Source organism: Acanthopagrus latus, chromosome 1 (genome assembly GCF_904848185.1).
Source record: "Acanthopagrus latus isolate v.2019 chromosome 1, fAcaLat1.1, whole genome shotgun sequence".
NCBI classification, from domain to species: Eukaryota; Metazoa; Chordata; class Actinopteri; order Spariformes; family Sparidae; genus Acanthopagrus; species Acanthopagrus latus.
The window spans coordinates 6259053-6283825 of NC_051039.1; the positions used below are offsets into that span (position 1 = coordinate 6259053).

The 24773-nt window shown below is 43.1% G+C and overlaps 2 protein-coding genes and 1 long non-coding RNA gene across 3 annotated transcripts; all 3 read left to right on the forward strand.

The window, feature by feature from the left end:
* Positions 1–5815: 5815 nt before the first annotated feature.
* LOC119004275 (protein CASP-like) lies at positions 5816–7619 on the forward strand. The gene is made up of 2 exons (XM_037071437.1): positions 5816–7451; positions 7530–7619. The coding sequence occupies exon 1, from the start codon at positions 5832–5834 to the stop codon at positions 7068–7070; it is 1239 nt and encodes a 412-aa protein (XP_036927332.1). The 5' UTR covers positions 5816–5831; the 3' UTR covers positions 7071–7451; positions 7530–7619.
* Positions 7620–9780: 2161 nt separating this feature from the next.
* LOC119022536 lies at positions 9781–11916 on the forward strand. Its single transcript, XR_005075969.1, has 3 exons — positions 9781–9828; positions 10305–10559; positions 10756–11916. It is a non-coding gene; the product is annotated as an uncharacterized LOC119022536 (long non-coding RNA).
* A 2857-nt stretch (positions 11917–14773) lies between these two features.
* LOC119029297 (fascin-like) lies at positions 14774–22237 on the forward strand. The gene is made up of 5 exons (XM_037116036.1): positions 14774–15731; positions 17965–18121; positions 18248–18369; positions 18630–18800; positions 20773–22237. Exons 1-5 carry the CDS (start codon positions 14900–14902, stop codon positions 20976–20978), a joined length of 1488 nt encoding a protein of 495 aa, XP_036971931.1. The 5' UTR covers positions 14774–14899; the 3' UTR covers positions 20979–22237.
* The last annotated feature ends 2536 nt before the right edge of the window (positions 22238–24773 follow it).

Below are 24773 nucleotides of genomic sequence, written 5' to 3' on the forward strand. Positions count from 1 at the left end.
TGTTGTTATTATTACTTTATTTTGAGCAAAACTTTGGGTATGCAACCAAATTTATTGAAGCATCCCGTCAGTTGCGTCCTGTGTTTGTTTGATTTTTGATTTTTTATATATTTTCTTCTTACCAGACATTCCCATTCCTCTCCTGATTAACTGTAACGTTATGAATCCATCCAGTCATTATCACGCTTCATGTTTCTCTTTTTACTCTATCATCTCTTTTTACTCTATATCATTTACCCATCATCTACCTCTCAGTTCATGAAAAGTATAACATAACCGATAAGAGAAGTTGAGGGAAGATAAACAAACTTTTGAGACTACATGTATGTAGTCCTTTAGAGCAGCCCATCGGCTCCTATAGAGTAGGAGCATCTTGTTATTGTAGGAACAAGAAGTAAATAAAGAATAAGTAGAAATACATCTGAATTCTCTCATGTAAACTGCTCCTCTCTCATTTTTGCATCATTCTTCAAACTCCTCTCTTCTCTCAGACTCTTTCGAGAACTCAGTTTGCTGTTGTTACTGGTTCATATTCTCGTACACACTGTTTATACAGGTGGTGGACCCCCAGAGCCGCACAGTCAGGCAGACCAGCATACTTCTCTCCACGGGCAAACAAACCCATCGCAGAGCTCATCTAAGACACACATTTATCCAACCTTTTTACAAAACACTTACAAAGTGTTTTTTGTGTGTGTGTATGTGTGTGTGTGTGTGTGTGTGATCCCAGAAAAATGACAAACATCTGGCTGCAATAAAACAGCCACATCTGCAGAGATAGTGGGAATACATCACTGAACAAACATGCTCTCACCACATGGCTTGTACTGCAAAACTTGCTCGTCATTATCACGCACACCTTTGCTGGTGGGAGTTCTTTAAAGGCTTTATAGAAGTCAACACCTAGAGAAGAATAGTCGTCACATCAGCTGTGTGAACAAGCAAACACTCCAAACAACACTTGTGTGCACAATCACCACCTTATATTGTGGAAATTGACTTCACAGTGTGAATATCATTTACGTTATGGATGTGGTCTCTGTGTTCCTGTGTGACTGACCCTCAACAGTCTCCTCAAACAGCCTGGTTACAACCTGGACTAAATCTTCCCTTAGGTCACATCTGTCTTTTCTGTGTGTGTGTGTGTGTGTGTGTGTGTGTGCACATACAGTAAACTGCATGTGAGGCGTGTATCCTGTTGCATGGCAGAAGAAGCACGTCTGCCACCTAGTGAGCGTCAAACTACACAGCATGTTTCCTGGAGGTCAGGGAGTCATCGTTTCTGTTATAGCCAGTTTAAAAGTTTGGGTGTTTTAAACTTTTGTCCAATTAAAGGATAGGTTCACCCAAAAATTAAGATGCAGTCATTGTTTACTCAGCCCCATGCTGATGGAAAGTCAGGTGAAGTTTTGTAGTCTACAAAACATTTCTGGAGCTTCACAGCTAAACAGAGGTGGAGAATTCTTCTGAACAACTGAAGAAGATGGAGACTTGTTTGAAAACCTAAATAAAACAAGTTTTTACAAGTATTTTTTGGGGTCTTTTAATGGCTTTATTGATAGGACAGCTCAAAGATGAAGGGGGGTGACACGCAGCAAAGGGCCATAGATGGACTCGAAACCTGGGCCGCTGCAGCAAGGACAATGCCTCTGCACATGGGACACCCGCTCCACCAACTGAGCTAATGGGCGCCCCATATTTACACCCTTAATGCATGGCCGAGCTTGTGCATCCTGTGGGCTGCGCACTGTCACAACAAGTCAACGTTTCTACTGTGACACAGGGTACATATTGTGTTGAAGACATCCCGCAGGTTAAATGTGAGATCTTCGGTGCCTTGCTCAAGGGAAGCAGCGCAGGCAGAATATTAGACAGGACTCAGGATCAGACTCTACTGGCATAGCACTGTAAGGTAAACGGTGCTTTATAAGAAGAAGAAAAGGAAAGAGAGGGAAATGGAAGCGACAGGGAACACATTTTATGAAACCAGTCAGAATTATGCGTGCAACTATAGATAAAGTCAAAATAAACACTAGAGGAGGACTGAAAGTTTGTCAGTTGACTGTAGCTAGAAGGGGAAAGATACATGACAAGCAAGCTGTTGTAGGTTGAAATCAAGACAAACACGTTGTTAATTAATTCATTATCACGAGAAAACAATCTTTGTTATATGGAGATAAAGAAATAAATTAATTCGCTATCACAAGAAAACAACATTTGTTATGTCGAGAAAACGAAATAAATTAATTTGTTATCATGAGAAAACAACTTTTGTTATATGGAGATAACGAGATAATAAGTCATTATTACGAGATAACAGTGTTTTAAAAAACTCCATGGCCGTTCTCGGGTTCCATACTGTCTTGATACGCATACATTGCAATGTTTTTGACCAAATAGGCTCTTTGATGCAACAATATTTTAGGGATGAATATTGACCCTTTCACACAGTGAAATAGTTGATAAATTATCGTCAATAATGTGGATTTAAAGTGGTTAAAGACAAGTATAAGAACAAGTTGTAAGTTCAGAATATTACATCACTTTACTGTTATGCAGCCTTTAAAACCAGGAAAAACACAATTTATTACCTTTATGCCAAATCTAAGACGATATGTAGTCCCATATCTTGACAACGATATAATATCCCAGCCCTAATATTAAGTTAAGGACCATTCACCAGCTTCTTTCAGAATCCAGATCAAGTTTTCCGATCGCTAGCTTATGTAGTTTAAGCAACCTCAGATATGGCCGCACAATAACAATACACTGCAGTCTATGCCTCTAAAAAGAAACCACCATCAAAATGTCACTCATAGTCACAAATAATGCTGAGAAAAGAGCCAAACTTCAGCAACAGTATAAATAGCGTCCCAGCACATAGTTCAAGGCATCGAATTAACTTACGCCGGAAGGTCCCTTTAATGTTGGATTTGGCCCAGACACTTGCGGTGGACCCAAGAGGCTGCTTCAGACATTTCTTCTCACTGATCAAGGTGTGTAGCTAGCACTGCATGCTCAGGTGTTCCTTTTATCTGAGTAGTCACCTGCCATGGGGAATGTAACTTTTGTTGGTGTGTTTTGGGGAGTTTTAACTGTATCTATGACCTTGTCAGACTGCAGACAAACCGTACCTCGACATGTTGCTGAAGTTTGAGTTGCTGAAGGAACCACAGCTGTGCTCAGATTCGTATGGAGAGCACTATGAAGGAACTCAAAGAAGAAGAGACTGGGCCCCGGTGGTTTGGACCCTGTAGAGGTCTATGAATCTCTGCCAAAGGTAAATCATTCACACACACATGCAAGAGTATTGCAGTTGGAGGTTTGCCACAATGGTCAGCAGATGTTGTCTGATAAAATTGAATTATTGAAAAGTAGGTAACGAGAGCAAACAGATGAAGGATGAAAGTAGCAGCATGAAGTAACTTCAGTGGAGTGCAACAAACTGGTAGTGAACAAGAGTACTGTCAAACAGTAGTTTTGAAGATGGTAAAAAGTACGGGTGTCACGTCCAGTCAGCTTGCTAAGCAGATAAAAACAAACGTGCTGCAAATCAACCTCCTCTAACTTAACTACAGCCAGCCAAGCATGGCGTTATACCATTCCTGTTCGGCTCCCGGACCGTGGTCGGGAAGCACAGGGGAGATGATTTCCTGCTGGGCCGAAGTTTGTGTTTACCTTCGGGGTTTCACTTGTTTAGCTGGTCGGGAAATAATACCTGGGAGTTATTGTCTTTATTCACAGTCAAGAAGCAACCTGTATTGTACACTTTATCGCTGTCGCTACTCCTGCTACTCCTTTTGCCTCTCCTTCTCCTCCCATTCAGTCGCTGTCTGCATGTATGCACGCTCCCTCACTCTACCTCGCCCACTCACACCTTATCACAAACACCTCACTCACTGCCCTATTCCTGAAAGGGGCTACGCCACTCTTACAACAATGGCAACTGCAGACATAGGAGACCCATCGGTATTTTGGATTTCCAGTGAGTATATGTTAACAACGTTCGCGTTGTCAACAAAAAAGCCACAGTTTGCAAGCTCTGCAGAAACTAGATGGCAGGTTATTTTGTTTAGGTTTCCAATTGACTGAAGATATAAGTATTGCTACATTATGTTGTTAATAAATGTTTTAAATTTGACAATGTAGTGTGGTACATTGCGAAGAAAGGTCAGATATTATATTGCTTAAAAGTCTAGTCTAAAAATGGCATAGCAACCTGTGCTTGAAAAAAATGACAGTGAAAATCGAGATTCGAATCGAACCGTGATCTTAGAATCGAAAATTGAATCAATTCGAGCATTTGGAGAATCGTGAGGCCCCTAGTAAAAAGGATACCAGTGAATGTTGTTCTGAGGTTCATGGGAAGTTGTTCCCTGTGTTCTTAGAGAGCTTGGGCTAGATACCGGTTCCTGATCTGGGTCTTATTTACATATTTGTAAATCATCCATTAAAATGTCCACCAGTTAAACGTCTTCACACCATCCACACCAAAAGGGTCACCGTCAGCGGGGCAAGAGGGTCACCATCCATGGAGAGAGAGATTACAAAGTGACCCGAGACCCGCTCAACCGACAACACAAAGGCTCCTTTAAGAGCCACCTCACTCTAACCTAGGGAGCTTTTTCCTCTGTGGTTCATGTGGAATCATTCAAACTAACTAGTTTACCAATTTCCAGCTGACTGCACCATACCTGTAGGCAACTGTAAATTCTATCAAACCACGGTGACACTGACCTGTGGCTCGGATGCAATTGCTGGGTCTGGTATGGTTGGATCTGATCCTTTTACAAGGGTCAGCCAGTACGTTTACATGCACAGCTTTGTCAGATTACAGCCATAGTTCCAGCCATAGCCATTGCCATAGAAAATCGAATTACTGGCTGAAGCGTGTCATACCCCGGTACGATAGGTGGCGCTGTACCCATTTCAACTAGTGGTAATAGAGCCACGTCCGGCTGACCTCTTTACGTCACCATTAACAACAAACTCTGCCTCGGCGTTTGAGAGAGATGGCGTACGGAGAGCAAGACGAAGCTACATCTTTGTACATTTAGTATATGGTGTACATGATGATTACACAAACTAGATGCACAATGGCTCTCTTGCTTATGTGTTTATATGTGTACTCTTGCTTGCGGTTATTTCGGAGGACAGACGCCACTGTTGTCTGTCTATTTCCGGTTCAGGGCCCCAGGAAAAAAATCTCCGATCTGATGGAACATATACATGCAGGAGTAATGCGACTATCAATCGTATAATCTAGGTGTATTAATCCAACTATGAGAAATCCGATCCGGTCCAATTTTAGTCAGACTAAGGTGTACACATACATCTTAAAAATCTGATCATAGTCGGACTAACCCAGTAATTTGGTTTTCTCAAGTTGTAATGTAAACGCACTGTGTCGAGGCAAAGCCAACTTTGTGCTGACCCTCATTACTGAAGCAGTCCAATGTGAAGTGGTTAGCACGCACATACAAGCTAACTCGAACCGCAGCCAGAACGTTTTCATAATATGGGACATTTAATGATTTTCAAAATGAGTGCCGTTGAATTTCTCTGTCACATCGAAGTCATCAATCATTGCAATCTAAAGTCAGTTTGTTAATTCAGACATGAAAACAAAGAGAGTTTGTTTGTTTAGTTTCTTTATTCATAAAAATTAATTCAAAATGTTGAATATATACTTATACATATGTGTACAAATGGCTAGCAAGGTTTCGTTAAATGAAACAAACATTGTTGTTGTTGCTATGGCAGCAGAAAGAATGACATCAAAGCATGAGAATCCTTTGATTCAAAGCCCCGGTGATGTCATAGAATTTAGAATGTTGGAAAAAGGTTTCAGTAGGTTGTCTGACCTTATATCTGCCAGTTCTGCTAAGACCATCGCAATGGATCGTACACAGAGTGAGAAAATGAGCAAGGAGGGAGAATACTTCGAGGATGATAACAAAAGAAAACGGAGAAGCGGAAGGACTCGGGGTCGGGTAAAAAAGAGACTTTTGAACAGCCTAGACAGGAGAGATCTGGAAATGTCCGGTGAACCTGAGGTGATGCCTGAGGTGCAGACTTTTCACAGCGAGATCCTTCAAGACACATCGCAGGAGAAGAAACAGTTCGAGAATCTGAAGTCAGAGATCCAAACCGTCTCAGGGACACACATAGAAGAGGCTCACACAAAAGCCGAACCGCTAGAGGTTGATTGTGTATTTGAGTGGTTGGAGGCTCCGAAGCTGCTTGAGAAACTGTCAAAGAAAGAGGCTAAGACGCCTCTAGAAAGAACCCAGGCTTCCCATCAAGTCCAGCTGGAAGAACACAGAGAGGAAACCAGGGAGATCGCAGCTGCCCTTAAAACAGCAGAAGAACTCCTGGAGACTCAGCACCTCAGCAGGCAGCAGGAAACAGCCACCACGCTGAATGGTCACAGTGAGGAAAACTGGCAGATCACATTGCAGCTGAACAGCGTAAATGAATGTCTGCAGGCTGAGCGCTACTACTGGCACAATGAGAAATACTGCCTGTTGAGGGAGATAGAAGAATCTGGAGCACTCTATGAGGTTCAGCTGAATGAACAGAAATGCAAGAACAAAACCCTCGCGGCCGCTTTGATGAATGTTGAGCAGCAGTTTGAGAGTTGTCAGGTGGAGTGGCAGGAGGAAAATGCATCCCTCATTCAGGCTATGAGACAGGAAGCAAAGGAGGTCGTGGAAAGATCTCAGGCTTTCCATCAAGTCCAGCTTGACTGGCAGAAGGAGAAAAACTCCCTGCTGAACGAGATAGAGGAATCTAGAGCTCTCTATGAGGTTCAGCTGGATGAACAGAAATGCGAGAACAAAACCCTCGCGGCTGCTCTGATAAATGTTGAGCAGAAGCTGCAGAGTCATCTAGTGAAGTGGCAGGAGGAAAAGACATCCCTCATTCAGACAACAGAGGGTCTCGAGAAGATGCTGCAGGAAAAGGCACAAGAGTGGGAGGAGGTAGAAAGCTCCATGAAGTCCCAGCTGGAAGATCTCAGGAGCAAGAAGAAGAGGAAATGGTACAGAAGGTTATTCTGTCTCGCCTGAGCCACGCTCAGGAGCTGACAGAAGGCTGACTTAAACATACGCATTTGTTCTCCCTGAGCAACAATTGGTTTTCCCCGGGTGCTCCGGTTAGCCTACCTTAATTGAAGAAGAAATTCTTTAATTAAAAAAAAAAAAGTTCAGTTGGTTCAGGTGTGTGAAACTGTCACAAATCTACGAGAACAAATGCGCAGAGACCCAGCCGTCCAAGGAGAGGGGATCTCTCTCTGAATTGCCTTGCCTGAGGTTTCTTCTCAAGTCCTTTCAAGGTTGTTCCGAGGTCGTCAGGTGCAGTGGAAGGAGGAAAAGTCATCCCTCATTCAGGCCACAGAGGGTCTCAAGAAGACGCTGCAGGAGAAGGAGCAGCAGTGGGAAGACGCATAAGTCACACCTCTTTCTATTGTGTTTTAGTACTTCCTTTATTTTATCTGAATGCATTAATGATAATCGTTTTCTCAATAGGCTCCATGTCATCTGGCCCAGTGATTCCAAACCAGCATCAAACCGTGTTCCTAAGTGTGACAAATAAAAGACACCACTTTTTTTGTATTTTACTTGCTTGCTCTATTTTATGTGAATATTACCATGCACTTGGACAACACAACACATTAGATACAAAATGGAATGAAAATAATGAAATGACTGTAAATTTGAGAAATTGTATATAGAAATTGAGATATTTTACTTTAAGAGCACATGTGCTCGTTGGGAAAAATGCCAGCGAAGAGCCCTGTCTGAGACTGCTGTCAAATTTGAGACCATGTTCAAGAAAAGATACGCTGACACAGAGGGAAGGCAAATTAATGAAAGACTGGAAGAAGAGTACACATTTGTGCTTAATGGAGACAAGCAGGAGAATGAAGGAAGCGAGATCTACTTCCACGCTATTGTTTTCTTAATTTGCTTCAATTTTTTTTCTGCTTCAGTTTTTTTCCCATTATTTATTTATTTATTTTTTTCCTTTATTTGATTTCACATCTTCACATCCCAAAGGTGATTCTTTCCATTACGAAAAAATCATAAATAATGTCGTAGCAGTTCTCTGTAGATGGGTCGTCTGGCTGAAGCCATTTCCACGTAATTGCTGTTCTAGCAGCAGAACTTAGGATACCAAATAAGTGTTTTGTTTTAATGTTTGTAGACGTTGAACGTAAAGGGCTAAAGAGGAGTTCATCCCACTTCAATTAAGTTTTTGACCCAAATATCGTAACGAATTCTGACTAAATCTTAGGCTAAAAGGCATTTACTTTTTGACAGACCCAATACAAGCAATAGTGGTTGGCTTCCTGGGAGTCACAATCCCTCCAGCAGCTGGAACTGCCTGAGTGATGAACTTTCAACATCTCTCGGATAATGTAGTTGAAATCCAAAGGGGCATTTTTTTTACTCAAATCTAGAGTAGAGCATTTTTTTTAACTTTAACTGTCCATGCAACTACAGTTTTCAATCTCCTCCAATCAGAGTGATACAGTTGAGCTGACTGGTTGCACTCCTGTGCTGCACACTTATTGCATTTGCAGAGATCTCCTCCTTGACCTCTGGATCATCTTCATCAATAGTGGACTCTGCCTTGCAGTGCATTCATGTTTCCTTCGCATTCCACAAGAATTCTGGACCTGATAACCATGTCTAGTTGTTCAGAAGCTTGTGGACTCTTAGTCCTGTCAGCAAATTCCTTTTTCTGACAAGAAGTCGATTTTTTACGATCTTTGTTTTTGGGAAATTGTTGACATTCATCCAATAGAGTGACATCGTAGACATTGGTACACATTCCCTTTGATATGCATTCCGCTTTCAGTGGCTTGAATATATATATATGTATATCTGACAAGAGCTTGACTTGAAGCCTGTTGAGAACCTTTTCCATGTATGCTGCTGTGATCTTTGTTTCATTGCCAAAATATTCTTGTAGGAGGGTTTTAGCCTTTTCAGAGCCTGTCTGTTGTTGTGCAGTGCAAAGTTGTAAACAACTTTGTACAATGCCTCGTGGACGCCCTCTGGTGTATTTTTCCAGAAAATACAAGCCCCTTTAGTTGCACTCCTCCACAAAGCTTTTAAAGGCTAAAGGGTCACCTTCTAAAACACGTATATATCTTGGTTAACTCAAACAACCATGCTTTGGGATTTTTAGTGGCCATGTAGTTTTTTTATTGTAGCACTACCCTGTACCTCCTTTTCCTTGGCTTTGGTCCAGAAGAAAGTTTCCTCTGATGTCCAATGCTGCGTGGCTGCAGCCTACTGATTAGTCCAATCTCTGTCCGCACCGCGTCCAGCCGACCACACTGTCCAGTGCTTGGTCTCACTGCCCAGTTCTGTCTTCCTCAGGTCTCTGTTTCCGTGTTCTGGTCCCTTGCTTAGCTTAGCATAAAGACTCAATTCAGGGGAAACACCTCGCCAAGCTTTGTCAAACCCATAAGATCCCCAATTAATACACATTGTTTGTTTAATTTATAAATACCAAAGTGTAAAAACAGAACTAGAAATAATGCTACACCTAGAGGCTGGTTAGTTAAGCTTAGCATTAAGACAGCAATCAGGGGAAATTGTTAGCCTCTCTGTCCAAACCAGATCACTAATTAAATATCTTTTTTGTTTAAACACCAAAATGTAGTCTAAAAACAATATGGAAATAAAGCTTCAGCCATGAACCAACTAGCTTAGCATAGGAAATAGCCTGGAGTCAGGGGTGTAAAATCCTGTAGTGGTGTAAAAACTGAACTAGAAATGGAGCCATAGCGTAACTTCTCTGCAACTGTCTTCTGTGAGTCTGACAGCAAAATCAACACCACATGTTTTGTTATCATTTTGACCTCATTTGCAGCGATAGAAGAAATGTTTGATCAGATATTTAAAGCTGCTCTAATCAATATTTGTGGAGGATCACATGACTACCTGCTAGTGAAAGTGGTGATGAACCCACAGATGACCATCCCCTGACTCTGCAGACCTTTATATTGTTTCCTTCTCTTATATTGTTCATGTTCAGGTCATCTGAGCACAGCACAACTTTTTCATGATTATCCAGCCAGAAGAAATCAGGATAAATGTAGAAGATATTAGTAATAAAGCAAAAAGAAGACTTCAATGCATATATCAGATTTGGTTTTAATCCAAGTGACTGTTAATGTTGCTTCACACTTATTTTGTCTATCTGGATCTAATCTATAATCTGATCAAGTTTCACAATTGTTCTCTTTTTGCTGTGCTGTATTTCTTCCTCACTCAATCAACACACAGATGAGCCTTATCTCACGGGGGCGTCGCATCCAACTCTAACTGTTCTCACAGAGGGAAACCCTCTACAACTGGATTGCTCAGCTGTAGGAAACCCCAGGCCCACATACACTTGGGCGGTCCCATCAGGTGTGTCCCCCACCAAGAGCAGCGTTCTCATTATCAACTCTACAACTACCGAGGATAAAGGGCAGTACACCTGCTTTGTCAGCAACAACCAGGGGAACGTCACTGTGAAGTTTGACGTGGAAGTTAAACGTAAGTTTTGTCATGCCCAGTCTGTGACCATTACTGGAAAGAGAGCCACTTAACAACAATATTGCTTTCAGTTGTACTTTCTCGCATCAGTAGATAATTCATTCTAACACACAGGAAGGAAGTTCATTGGGACTGTTTTAGTGTTTGGTATCGGTCAGATCTAAAATATTCTCTGTTCCTCTTTTTCTTTCTGCAGGTGACTACACCAAACACTACATAGCTGCAGCAATAGTAGGTGCTACTGTGATTATCTTCCTGGCGGTAATTATATACTTCAAATGCTACAAAAACACACGAATGGGACAGTACAACCTGAAGGACGTTTTGCGTTTGCGCAGACAGCACTCCGCTGTGCCCACTGCATTGTGAGTCTGCTGGAAGGCGTGAAATGTGTATGAAGACTTTTGAGCTGTTGCTTCATCACAAGCTGCAGCTAAGGGTCGCGCCCTGTGGGTCAGGAGCTAAGACGTCAACCACAAACCACAACATCCTCCGTTTGTTTCTCACTTGTGCTTCTCGCTCCCTCATCTCTCTACTGATGCTTTCTGTTTACATGAAACAGCCAAAACACTTTATGTATTAAAATAGTTACTCACATGCAGTAAGAACTCTTAACACCTAAATACTGTTAGTGAAACCTGTTTAGTTTAGCACAGCTGTATTAAGACTAACTCCGGCTGCTGTAGAGATCACCAGGAGTTTCTCAATTAAAAGACATTCCTGCATATCATGTGGCTAAACTACGGCTTGAGGCATGGGGTCTTCAGGCTGTCTGAGGGTCTGGAGCCCTGCCTGCTTTGCCTGGTTGGTGATCTAACGTTAAGTAGGATCAGCTTGTTGTTCGGATGTATCTTTCATTTGAGCTGAAAGAGAAAGAACACGTGACTATGAAATAGTCAACATTTCCATCGGCATTCTGGAGCTGATGGACAACCTTGTGTTTGGTAAATACAAACAGGGTCTCTTGTTTTTATTTTTCTGTTTTTTGTTGCTATTATTGTCATATCTTCATCTATGTCACTTCCCCTGTTTGCATTTCTTGAGCTGTCACCTCACTGGTTTCAGAACATGTTGTCAGAGGACTGCAGTTGAAAAATAGCTTGTAAATACACACAAATGTGATTAGAAAATGTGACCTGTCCGTACATCGACACGCCGAGCCTGTTCAGAATGAGACACCGGGTCAGCAGTGAGACCTGTGGTAGCCGTGAAGTGTGGAGTCTTAAATCCGGTTAGTTTTACTAGTTGAAGTGATTTAGTAACAGACTGACATCCGGAGGGGGGGTCGTTACACAGACATCTGTGACCCGGCAGATTCTCTGCCGCTCAAAGAGCTAGCAGGATCTGGTGAGGAAACCGAAAATGGAAGAAACAAAAGGATTACAGTCAGAAAGTCAGTCGGTTTGTACTTGGGTTTGATATCAGTGTGGTTGTATTTTGCTGTAAAATCATGAAATCCACATCCTCGCTGACGTGCTCTGATGGCCCAGAGGGGGGCGATGTGGTCTGAGATGAGAGGTCTGCAGCATCAAGCAGCTCAGGCCCAGTCCTCGCTTTTTGCCTTCCTGTACAGGCCCTGACCCAGCCCAGTTTTCATGCTCTGTCCACCATCCGGTTCTCTGAACGGAAGCGGATTCCTTTTCCAAACCACCAGTGCTGTCCAGACTCCCGACCTGTTTGCATCAACAGTCAAGCTTTTCCTCTCAAAAATACTGTGAAGGTTTTATGTCTTTTTTACATTCATACTGTGCTTTGTATGCTCCCTTGATGAGAATAAAGATTGAACAGCCTGATCTCCTCTGGATTTGGACTTTCACCTGCGTCTTCCCTTCAGAGATTATTAATTTAATCTGGGATTTAGTCAAAACGGGTACTCGTTGGTACTCGTCTTTTGTGTTTCATTATCCAGTTCACAACATGCAAGAGCTGCAACTGACAGTTATTCCAGTTATTAAGTAACCAAACTGAATCATTATTTCATCTTAATGTCAGAACTGATAATAAGTCCCCGGCTGTACCAAAACCCAAGGATAGCAGCCAAAAATCCCCAAAAAAGTATAAAATTCACACTGATCTGAAAGCAAACAGCTTGTAAACTCTCCAGGCAATGTTTGTCATTTTCACTTGTTATGTGACGGCTGGTAAATCAATCATCAGCGCTGTCACTGTTTGTTTTCAGTTGACTGACACACCACCAGCCCAAAGGCTGTGCAGGGCAGCATTTGCATGTACTGTCAACTTCACGACAATGTGCAAACTTATGTAAATAAGTATCCTCGAGCTTCAGGAACCTTCTGTTGTGACCTTCAGTGTGGGATTTCGGTGAAAAAGGGAGAGATGTGTGTCATGTTCGCTCAACAGAAGTCAGACCCTCTACAGAATATGACGGGGAACTTGTGTTCATGGTTTCACATTCACAGTAACGTTGTTACAGACTGGCTTAAAATTGTAATCCCCTTTTTTACAGAACGTGTCTGTAATCTAAGTACATATTTTTTATGTAACTCCACTGGAATACAGTTACCTTTTTTGTATCCTGACTACGTTACTCACAAACCTGTGAATCTACAAAGTTACTAGCAACTAGAACCCAAACGATTTATCAGCGGGTTGATATGAGGCATTTTCCAAACTATCATTATCAGCATTTATAATGACTGATAAATGAATATTCAAAAAATAAAATAAAAAATGGACGCAGCACCCTTCAACCGTATTATAAGTGTTGGTTTGGTTTTGTGTTGTTTGACCATATAGTAGACACAGTTGTAACAAAGTTTATTTTTAAATTGTATTATCATATTGTTTCAGTGAAGACTCATAAATAACTCCAAATAACCATATATATATATATATATATATATTAGCCGATATATCGGAGTATCGGATTTTTAAATCACCAAATATTTCTATCGTATCGGTCTTAAAGATCCTTTATCAGTCGGACTCTACAAGCTACTAAAGTTAACACATAACTGTAATAGAGTAAAAAATACAATATCTGCCTCTAAAAAATAGGGACGTCAAAGTATAAAATTGCAGAACAATGGAGATACTAAAGTACAAGTATCTCAAAATTGTGCTTTTGTACAGTTGTTGAGTGAATGTACATAGTTATATTCCATCACTGGTGGAGCACCACTCCACTGGTGTTGTTCCACTGGGGCAGATAACTTTGTAAAGACTCTTTAACGCTCTAATCAGATTTGTACAACACTCATCATGATCAGATTCATCAGAATGGCTCAAAGGGCTTAGCTGGATAAACTGGCTCCTCGTGGGGATTTGCTTCGCTCTGCTAATATTATTGTATTAGGTGTAAGGAGGAGATGAACACGCAGCCAGTAAGTGTCTGCAGTGCAGATAAAAGTGGGTGTGCAGACAGGAGAGGGCAGCGGAGGCCTAGACCAGACCAGCAGGCGGAAACAGGTGAAATCACAAGGTCAGGAAGCAACAGAGACCCAACTGTTGACGGCTGGTTTCTATTGTTTCATCACCTGCACTGCTGCAGGTAGAAATCCAACACGCTTCTTCCAAGGTGTTATACTACCAGGGCCTATAATGCAATGCTTAAATATGATGTGATTAGTGTACTGTAGAGTTTGTGAGAGAAAGACATGACAAGATGCCACCAGGGGCGAGTAAAGGTGGACAGAGGAGGGAGAAGAGGCGGAGGGAGGGTGGTTCGGTGTGTTTCCATCTCTTCTAGCTCATCTGAAAAGCCCCTGGATTGGGCTGAGGTCAGGACTCTGTGCACGCATCAGGAACACTCACTTTCCCCTGATAAACTTTCCCTCAGTATCCTCATAGCCAAGCCATCACACCCACACGCAGCCGTGGAGACAAACGCTGGTCTGTCAGCCGGTGAATGGATCAATCCATGTGGAACTGAGGCCGAGCAGATCTCAATTAGAGGGGGGAGAACAGGAGGGAGGGGAGATAGGGCTATGATGGAAATTAGTTATTAGTTGTGTTGGCTCTGCGTGTGTGTGTGTGTGTGTGTGTGTGTGTGTGTGTGTGTGTGTGTGTGTGTGTGATCTCCCTCTCAGCTCCTCTGCCTGTATCTGGGGCGTGTTCTTGCTGTAACAGAACAAAAGTCCCAGTCCTGCAACTCCTGCAGCTCCAGTCTGGATTTGCAGTCAGGGGACACTCATCATCATCATCATCATCATCATCATCTGTCAGAGCTGCTCTCTCTCTCTCTCTCTCTCTCTCGCTCTCTCTCTGTCCCTCCCTCAGACACCCCCACATCCACTCCCTCTCCGTCCGTCCACCCGCGTCTCTGAGCAGCACAGAGCATCTTTTTTTTTTTTCTTTCCTCCTCTTGACACACTGCAATCATGTCCGCAAACGGCGCCGACGGGGACTTGCTGCGGATCCCTCTGGGGCTCATCAACAGCGCGGGGAAGTATCTGACGGCGGAGACTTTCGGCTTCAAAATCAACGCCTCGGCCAGCAGCCTGAAGAAGAAGCAGACCTGGACCCTGGAGCAGACCGGGGAGGACGGCAGCGTCGTGTTCCTGCTCTCCCACCTGGGCCGCTACCTCGCCACGGACAAAGACGGCAACGTTACCGCGGAGAGCGAGACGCGCGGCACGGACTGCCGCTTCGTCATCACCGCGCACGAGGACGGGCGGTGGTCTCTGCAGTCCGAGCCCCACGGCCGGTACCTGGGCGGCAGCGAGGACCGGATCACCTGCTTTGCGCAAACCGCCTCGCCGGCAGAGAAGTGGAGCGTGCACCTGGCCGTGCACCCGCAGGTCAACCTGTACAGCTTCGCGCGCAAACGCTACGCCCACCTGAGCGCGCAGGGCGAGCGGCAGGAGGTGTCAATAAACCGGGATATTCCCTGGGGGTTCGACTCGCTTGTGACCCTGGTCTACCGGGACCAGCGCTACCACCTGGAGACCTCCGACAACCGCTTCCTGCGCAATGACGGCAGCCTGTCCACGAAAACGGACAAGGACACCGGCTACATGCTGGAGTTCCTCTCCGGGAAGGTGGCGTTCCGCGACTGCAACGGCCGCTACCTGGCGCCCACGGGCCCCACCGGCACGATGAAGTCTGGGAAAAGCACCCGGGTGGGGAAGGACGAACTGTTCGGCCTGGAGCGCAGCCACGCGCAGGTCGTGCTGACTGCAGGCAACGAGAAGAACGTGTCCACGAGGCAAGGTGAGGCTCTGCTGCAGCCACTCAGAGCCTGGAGGAGGAGGAGGAGGAGGAGGGGGGCGAAATAAATAATCATAATTCAGTATTCACATGAAGTCACTGCATAACTGGGCTCACATTCAGTGCAGCTGTTGCGTGGATTTGGTCTGTGTGTGTGTGAAGAGAAAAGAGAATTAGAGACCCCTGTTACTTCATTTTCCTCAAACCATGTGCTTTTCATTATCATGCTCTCACTTTCTCCCCCCTCTCCCTCCCTCTTTTCTGGCCAGTCCCTGCCTTGCTCAACATTTTTCTGCAGTAATTCTACCCCTGCATTGTGGCTGCTGCCGGTCCAGGGTCAGCTTCAGTCTGCAGTTATCCATCATTCTTTATCTCAGAATAGACTGAGGAGGAAAAAAAGAGCAGAAAGACGAGGAGGGATTTGTTTAGGAGACAAAAGAGAAGAGGAAAAAAAAAACATGGTGGGGAGAGGCAGAGAAAACAGGCAGCAGAGAGGGAGGTGTGACTCAGACAGTCCTGCTGAATGTGGATCTGTGGGCCACATGAAGCCTCTTTGTCTTGATGCCTCTCGGTCGGTCGGTGCCTTTGCACATGGGACTGATTATTGACAGCAAACTGTAGTGTCCCTGTGCAGTCTTTATGGTTTAATGCATGCAGGCATATAGTGTGTGTGTGTGTGTGTGTGTGTGTGTGTGTGTGTGCATTCCAGGAGAGATGGATTGTGGAAGAAGCCAGTTAATCTTGGTTTAAATGAGGTCATTGTGGGGCAGCGACTTGTGACCTGTGTTTCATTGAAGCGAAGGCCTTTGGGGTTAACACACACATGCGGCGCGGCGCTGGAAGTACATTCAGTGATCATTACTGGAGGACCACCCATGCCTCTCTGTGTGGGCACACACAGGCATTTTGTGAGGCGGCAGCAGCAGAAGCAGCTCAAGTGCAAAAAAAAAAAAAAAAACAGGTTTTTGTGTCAGCATCTTAATGAAGAGTAAGAGATCTCTGGTGGAAAAATTTAGAGCTATTTTAGGTGATTTGGGACAAATCTAAAGTCGTGGTTTGAACGTTGTTCTTTCAGAGCTGTGTTAAAGCTCCAGTGTGCAGGATTTCAGTTTATATACAGAAATTGAGTTTTTATTCTCATTCCTGCATAATCACGTGCCTTGTTGCTCCGCCAGTAGCCCAGAATGGACACACCAAAGACTGAGACTAGTGAGGACCTCATGAGTTGTTTGTAGCCCACTTAGTTTTTCCTGCACTCTTGGGAGGGAAATGTGAGGCGTTACTGTCTGCAACCTCTAACTGCAACCTGCAGTGCAAAATTTGAAATGTGATAATTTATCAGATTACATGCGTCTTCTTTTGGAGCTTCAGATGGATTTATACTACTTTTTAACATGCAGCAGTACTCCTCAAGAACCGTAAACATACTTTGAAGGTCCGAAATGCCAAAATGAGTGGTCACAGTTCAGCACCATCATGTTAGACCAAATAAAAGAACAGTGTATTGGCCACACCTCCCCTCTCACTGTCTGCCTCCACCATGTCTAGTGATGATGTAAGTACATTAAGCAAGTGAAAGGATGCACATAAATCAAAACACACAACCTTCCTCGCTGTGTCTGTAGACGGGGCGGGTCCGGTGGTCTGAGCTCACCTGCAGTCAGATCAGCTCCAAAACAAAGAAGTTCAATACTACTACTAATAATAATGATAATAATAATAGCAATAACACACTGCGAGGGAGTGTGATGTCACTCTGCTCAGCATGACTTTACTTCACTATACTTTTACATAGCAAATAGTTATTCTATACAAATGGGTCAAAATCCATAATGTGCATAACTTTTAAATGGATTTGCATGACATCGCCAAACTTTGTAGAAAGAGCTCCACAGCTGTCTTATCTATAAAGCTGAGATTTGTAATGGAGGTCAAGGGTTTGTAAGTTTGCGTGTGTTTGTGCTGGAGACATGTTGAATTCATTACTGATAACTGCAAATAAAATGTTCTTCCTGTTTTGAAAAACTTTCAGGACATCCCCTGCTTGCATATCATCATACAACAAAACTGTGTAGACACACCTTCAACAGCTGGGCGCACAGAGTTCAGGATGTTCTGTCCCTTTAAGAGTCTGTCTGGGGACCTTCGTGAATTAGAGGGTAGGATAGTTTCAGACAAGGAGGAAAACCTCCAGAGACAAATGAATGCTGACAGCAGACTGCCCCACTTTTTCTAGGCATGGACCTGTCAGCCAATCAGAGCGAGGAAGGAGACCAGGAAGTCTTCCAGATGGAGATGAGCCGCGAGGACAGGAAGTGCGCCTTCAGAACCGCTGCTGGAAAATACTGGACTCTGACACCAAGTGGAGGACTTCAGTCCACTGCCTCGGCCAAGTAACCAAACACACACACACACACACACACACACACTACATATTGTAAAATGACACACACAGTTTATGTCATACATACTCATTCGTTACAGTCTGTTCATTGAGTCTGTTGACACGTTCGTCGCAGGTCGGCCAACACTTTCTTCGAACTGGAGTGGCATGATGGTCGCGTGTGTGTGCGTGCAGCTAACGGCAAATATGTCATCGCTAAGAAGAACGGGCAGCTCGCTGCTACTGTTGACAATTCAGGTCAGTGAAGTCGCTGATGTTTCTGAACTGAGGAGAGCTCAAGAAAATGGAGCAGGGGTGGAAAATAGCTAATTACATGAGGTCCTGATAATAAGTAGAAAAATCAGGATTCTAAATGATCACTCCTTCGTTACTTGGACACCTTTTGGTACTCTCTCCATCCCTAAAGAGGACAGACAACCAACCAAGGACCCATTTTCCTGAAAGCATCTTGACATTTGTGTCTGTTTGACGTGAACCTAACCAGCCTGTCTCTTCAGGGGAGGCTGAACAGTTCCTGATGAAGCTGATCAACCGTCCGATCATCGTCCTCCGTGGGGAGCACGGGTTCATCGGTGGTCGTAAAGCTGGAATGGCGACGCTGGACTCCAACCGAGCATCGTACGACGTTTTCCAGCTGGAGTTCAACAACGGAGCTTACTCCCTCAAAGGTGGGCAAACTTTTTAGGAGACGATGAGTTTACAGACTTCTTCTTTGCATGTTTAGCCTATTTACTACAAGTCACAGCGTTCTCTTTGATCAGTGATCATTCTGTGTGGATTTATCAATAAGAGAAACTCTTTTCATATCGCACATAGTAATTTAATCTCAATCCTACAATATGTGGGTGTGGAATTTAGCGAATATAGGATGTTATTTGCTAAACAGCCTCAGATAAATTAAAAAATGTATTTTCCTATCCTCCAGGCAGTCAAAAGGTGTTTTTTTGTTTGTTTGTGCACTAAACAAATATACAGAAAGTTATCTTGATTTCTCTGTCAATAGTATAAGTAATTTGCTGTTTGGAAGACAGACTTATTTCAGATGTATCCTTTGTAATATGTCCTTATTTGCTCTCGTGTTGGTGTGCTCATCACAGCCCTGTTTTACTCTGCTGTGCTGTAGAGAAAATCAATATTAAAAACATGTAATGGGACCAATATTATGGCTGTAATGGATCAACAACTGTCAGACATTTAAAAGCCTACTTAGGGGTGAACAGTGAATCAATAGGGTCTGTCATCTTTCCTCTCGGTGATGATGATGATGATTCTGATGTAGGTAAAAGGCAGATTGCTAATGATATTATATAAAAAGGTACGAAGGCTCTCATAAAATGCTTATTAACATTGATCCTAGAGCCCTTGCTGCATTTCTTAAATTAAAAAAAACAAATGTAATAAGTGCATTATGAAGAATTTATTAACCTTAGTAAGGCATTGTTCCTGTGTTCAGGAGCTGCAGAAACATTTACGTTTAATCTAACATCATCAGCGGTGTCTGAAGAATCTACAGTGTTAATATTATGACAAAGATGTCTATGTAATGTGTTGCGGAGATGTCAACTGCATGCTAACCAGCTAGCCAAGGCCCGCTCTGCCCAACAGCCCTCTTTAGTTTCAGCTGGCATATATTTGTCAGCTGTTAGTGTAATAAATGACCAAAATAAACAAAATGTAAAGAAAGGAAAAAGTCTTACTTCTGTTTTCCTCACTAACCAGGAAAATATAGCCGTACACCATCTGATATCAAGTTTCTTTCTTTTACCAAACTAAGACAAACTTAACTCATCCTACACACAACATACAACGACATAGACAAAACAAAATTCACCAGCACAGTCTTGGTCTGCCCTCTTACAATCACCCGGGCTTGGTTGAGATAAATCCTCAATTCAAAGAGTAAGATGTGAAGATATTCTGGCTCCACACGACGCTGTATGACCTCTGACCTCAGTCAGTCATAGGGGCCATGCTGAGGTCCAGTTCAACGTCCGGCGAGGTTCACTCGCTCGTCCGGCGGCCAAGTCCAGCTGAGCTGAGCTGAGCTGAGCGTGACTTCCTCCACTGCTTACTGAGCCGTAAGCTAATTAGCTAACGGTAGCTAGTAAAGAGCACCAGTTGTTTTACAAGTTACAGCTTTAATAAAGAAGCCTAGTAAAGGTTTAACAATGACATAAAAGGTAAGCTCGATAAATTAATCAATAAATGTATTTGTAATGCTGATACAGAGTTAAGAGAAAGCTTTATTAGTGTTCTTAAGCTCCTATAAACTGTTAACATGTTTTTGTGCTTATAAGTGTGTAATAATCTGACAAAAACACATTTATTATGCTATTATTAACACGTACATAGTCTTATTAATGTTAATAAGCATTTTATAAAGGCCTGATTACCTGTTAACCTCTGCCTATGAAAGGACCATTATATGAAGTGTAACCAGCAACCTAAACAAAAGCAAAAGCCATGAAACATTTATTTTTTATACAGCACCCCTAACGTTACCATAACAACTGATATTAAATGCAGTGAGCGTCGATTCTGATTACATAAACCGTCGCTCTGAATATGTAAAAATAACACCCGGCGCTGTTTGCATCGCATGTGAGTGATGCTCCATGAAAGTATGCGCTGTCTGTCCAGACTCCCAGGGGAAGTACTGGTGTGTCGGAGACGACACGTCGGTGGTGTGCAGCAGCTCCACGCCTGTCCAGTTCCTGTTCGAGTTCTGCGACCTCAACAAGATGGCCATTTTTGCCGTGGGGGGGAAGTACCTTAAAGGAGACCACGCTGGAGGGCTGAAGGCCAGTGCCGACTCCCTGGACAGCGCCACCCTCTGGGAGTACTGAGAAACAGGCGGACTTCTCCCCCCCGTCTGACACAATGCTTCAAACTATTAATAGATACTGTAGGTAGCTGGGGTTTCTTTTTGCATATGTGTGAGTGCCTGTGTGTGTGTGTGTGTGTAGCTGTGAATTTGTCTGGATGGATGTGTGGTGGAAGTTGAAGCTGATAAACTGGAAGTCATGGCACCAAAGCACTATAGGTGTTTTATTTTGTATTATCTCTCGATCATTATCTCTTCTTACTGGGCTTTTTACTGGACATTGACTTGTTGTTTAAAGAATGAATCAAAGTGTGGTCGTGTTACTCACTTCCGGTCAAATTTACACGAGCTGTACCTGACGACTGTCAGGACGATTACTGTTATTAGTCGTGCCTATCTGTGGTAACTACTGGTGTAAACAAACATGGTGAATGCTATAACTCATAACTTGCAATATCTAACCTTCTCCTGCTATATGTCCTGCTGGCTCTACTGTGTTGCTTTTCATCTCCTGCTCTCTTTCAAACTATGAAGCATAACACATGTCGGATAAAGGGATGTTGCTGATTTACATGTTTCTGCTGTAAATAAGGCTTTCTCTGTCACGGAATGCTACAAAACAGATAGTAACCATTTAAACTTTAAGTGTAAAAGTATGTTGAAGATGTTAAGAAAGAATTGGGATGTGGCGGACAGATATTTCATGTTCTTTGACTGTAAGCTACCTTCTGCACCTCTCCAGTATTCCTCTCTCACTCCAAGTCAGATGTACAGGCAGACTAATTCTGTATTTAGACAGATGCATCTACAGAAAGTTGTCAAAAGTTTCCATTTGAGGCAATTATAATCTGTGAGGGAACAAATTAAAGCAGAGGAAGGGCGAAAGAAGCTTTTTTTTTTTTTTTTTAGTTTGATCTTTTAAAAGAAACAGAAAGGAGTCGGTCGATGAGGTCTAGCTGTTACACATTCAGATGCACATAAACACTAACAAATATGCAGTCATAGGTGCACAAATTTCAACTGTGACTAAATCTGCACAATAATGTATTGTTCAAACTGCGACGAGTTAAAAGCACATGTCTGTTGTGATGAATTGTCTGCCTTAGTTTGGGTGCTGCTGCTGCTGCTGCTGGTGTGTAAACACAGTGATGGAGTCAGCCATCTCTCTGGCTGTTATTGTGTCGGTGCCTTCCATAGAGCATTTGTCTTTTTCATGTTCTTACATTTGAACTGGACGACGGAGCAAAAACCCTCAATAAAGTTTTCCCTCTAGACAGTGAACCCTCTCTTTCTTTATATATATATAATATTAATTATGATTTTTCTGTCTGTAGTGGTGTGGCAGTCGCCTTTTGACTTTGGTGACTCCCTGATGTCCTCTAGCTCCAACACGAGCTTCACTTTATTAACTAAAGCAAGAATACGCCATCTGTCTGTGATTCAAATGTACTTCACACTTTTCGTTTGTTGCTGAGGACACAAGGTGCAGCAAAGTACCCTCTCAAATTTGTTGCAATTTGGATACACCACACATTCAATACATTTTGAGATCATCTTATGTGATCTCACGGGGAAGCAGACTTAAACAAAATGGAGATTCACGTGGTGCAAGAACTTGCTGTCGAAACACGTTGTTGTTGTGACAAAAAAAAAAAACTACAGCAGAAGGTTAAACAAGCCTGGATGAGTGAGGAAACGCAGTCAACATGGGTTTACCGTTGCTTTGTTGCACCATCAGCCGCTCCAAGATGCCTCTCTGATTGGTTGCGGTGGTCTGACTCGAGGAAAAAAAGCACAGATGTCATCACCCAGATTCAAAATATCAACCATGTTTGAAATGATCAGGAAGGTCCAAATGGGCCTGTGAACGCCTCACAGCACCTGATAATCTGAGCCAAACTGCATGTTTTGAATGGGCACTGCACTAGTACTTAAAAGCCTAGAATAGAAAGGCTCAACAAAGCAAAATGATCTTGATCATGACTGTGTTCTCTGAGGGCCGAAAACTTGCTCTGATACTCTGGCATCAATGTTAGAAAACAGCTTGAGTCATGAGTTAAAGTACCAGATATATACTCTTAATGATGTATATAAATCTTATTGATATTAAACCAAATCAACAATTACTTGATTCTATAAGGTATCCTTAGTGTCATAAAACTCCACCCTAAACTATTAAACACACTCAAATAGCCACACTTTTGTTTCTTCCCAGTACACCTGAGCAGGTTTGATTCAAGGCATCATGGCCTCAATTTGCTGACTTTTCAGGGTTTATCCAGCAACCATCTTGTCCCGATAAGAAAATCCATTGTCATGATTTTTGCAAAAAATGTGTTGTGGGAGCAGAAAGAAAGCGGCTGCGTCACGTCCCCTCGAGATCTCGCTGAGCCAAAACTGTACAAGAGGAAGGAAGGCGAGGGTGGAGCGAGGTAACCTACTCCACTTTCTGTGTCCTTCTGCAGAGGAAACTCAGCTCTTCTCCTCTTTTGTAAAAAAACCACACACACACACACACACACACACACACACACACACACACACACACACACACACACAGCCATCCTGATGTGTGCTCAACTTTACATGTGTGTTGTGATCCAGACAGACAGGAACGGGCCAACAAACATCCCTCATTCTCCGCTGCAGGATCTCTGCGTGTTGCCATGGTAACAGGGAATGGAAAGAAGAGAGTTTTCGGACGATGAATGCTGGTCGATGTAAAAGACACGCGTCAGATCAATAATCTTAATAAACCTTATAATAGCTTACGCCTCGGTCTCTCAGGCTCTTCGGAGCCAAAGTGACTGAAAGAGGACTTTGTAAATGAAAACACAAGATAAGCAAAGACATGTGATAGTGCCTAAATGAATTTGAGCTTTCACTGTGCTCAGACTAATGCAATAATACTGCCCATCTCTGTGTCTTTTCATCTGTAAGGGAAAGCAAATGGCCCTGTCCTGCCAAATCTCCCCGCCAGAAAAAAGCTAATAAGGCACTTGAGTGGAAGAAGGAAAGAGCTATAGGCAGAGATGGGACAAAGCAGGAAATGAAAGAGATGGAAGATGACAAGAGCAAAAAAAGGTTTTTTTTGTTGAACATGAGAAGCAGGACAGATTTTTTTTTCCACCTGCATTAACACATGCAAGAGGGTGAGAGGGTTCTCTGACCACCTAAAGAGTCAGTTTAGGGGGATCCTTTCGCAGACAGAAGACAATACTCTTAATTTCGGTTTCAATCACCTGAAACTTGTTTTTCAAGTTACTGCAGAATCAGCAGAGGGAGTGGATCCTCCTCAACAAAGTCCTCCATGTTGAACCACCATGTTTTTCTGCAGAAGCCTTTAATGGACAACCAAACCTTCGTGTGGCATTGTGACGTAATTGACCTCCAAATGCAGCCTTCAAAGGATGCAGACCCTGAATTAAGACACAGCAACTATCTCTAGAGAGGACCTTTTGCATAGGTGAGGGAGGAAGAAAGAGGAGGGGTGATTAATTGTTTGCAATCTGCAACCTCACCACTAGATGTCACTAAACTCTGCACACTGGACCTTTAGCCATGAAAGAAGGAGAGCTTGTCCAAACTCTGTTGGGCAAAACTTTTCATGTTTGTGTGAAAAACATTCATAAATCTTCAAATTTGGTGATTTAAACGTTTTTAAGTAAACTGAATGAGTAGTTTAAAGTATTCTTCCAAAGATAAATAAACCTCTGACAAGACCAAGAGTCTAAAGTTATGCTACCTGCTCCTTTTAGCTGCATTTGGGCCTCAGCGGCGCTGTAAACAAAATGCTAATGCTAGCATGGCTCCATAC

Bases quoted from the DNA above. Each gene is read 5' to 3' on its own strand.
- LOC119004275 (XM_037071437.1), top strand. From the start codon at position 5,832: ATGTTGGAAAAAGGTTTCAGTAGGTTGTCTGACCTTATATCTGCCAGT.
- LOC119029297 (XM_037116036.1), top strand. From the start codon at position 14,900: ATGTCCGCAAACGGCGCCGACGGGGACTTGCTGCGGATCCCTCTGGGG. The intron at 18,122-18,247 runs GTAACCAAACAC...CGTTCGTCGCAG, and splicing joins CAGTCCACTGCCTCGGCCAA to GTCGGCCAACACTTTCTTCG. The intron at 18,370-18,629 runs GTCAGTGAAGTC...CTGTCTCTTCAG, and splicing joins TGCTACTGTTGACAATTCAG to GGGAGGCTGAACAGTTCCTG.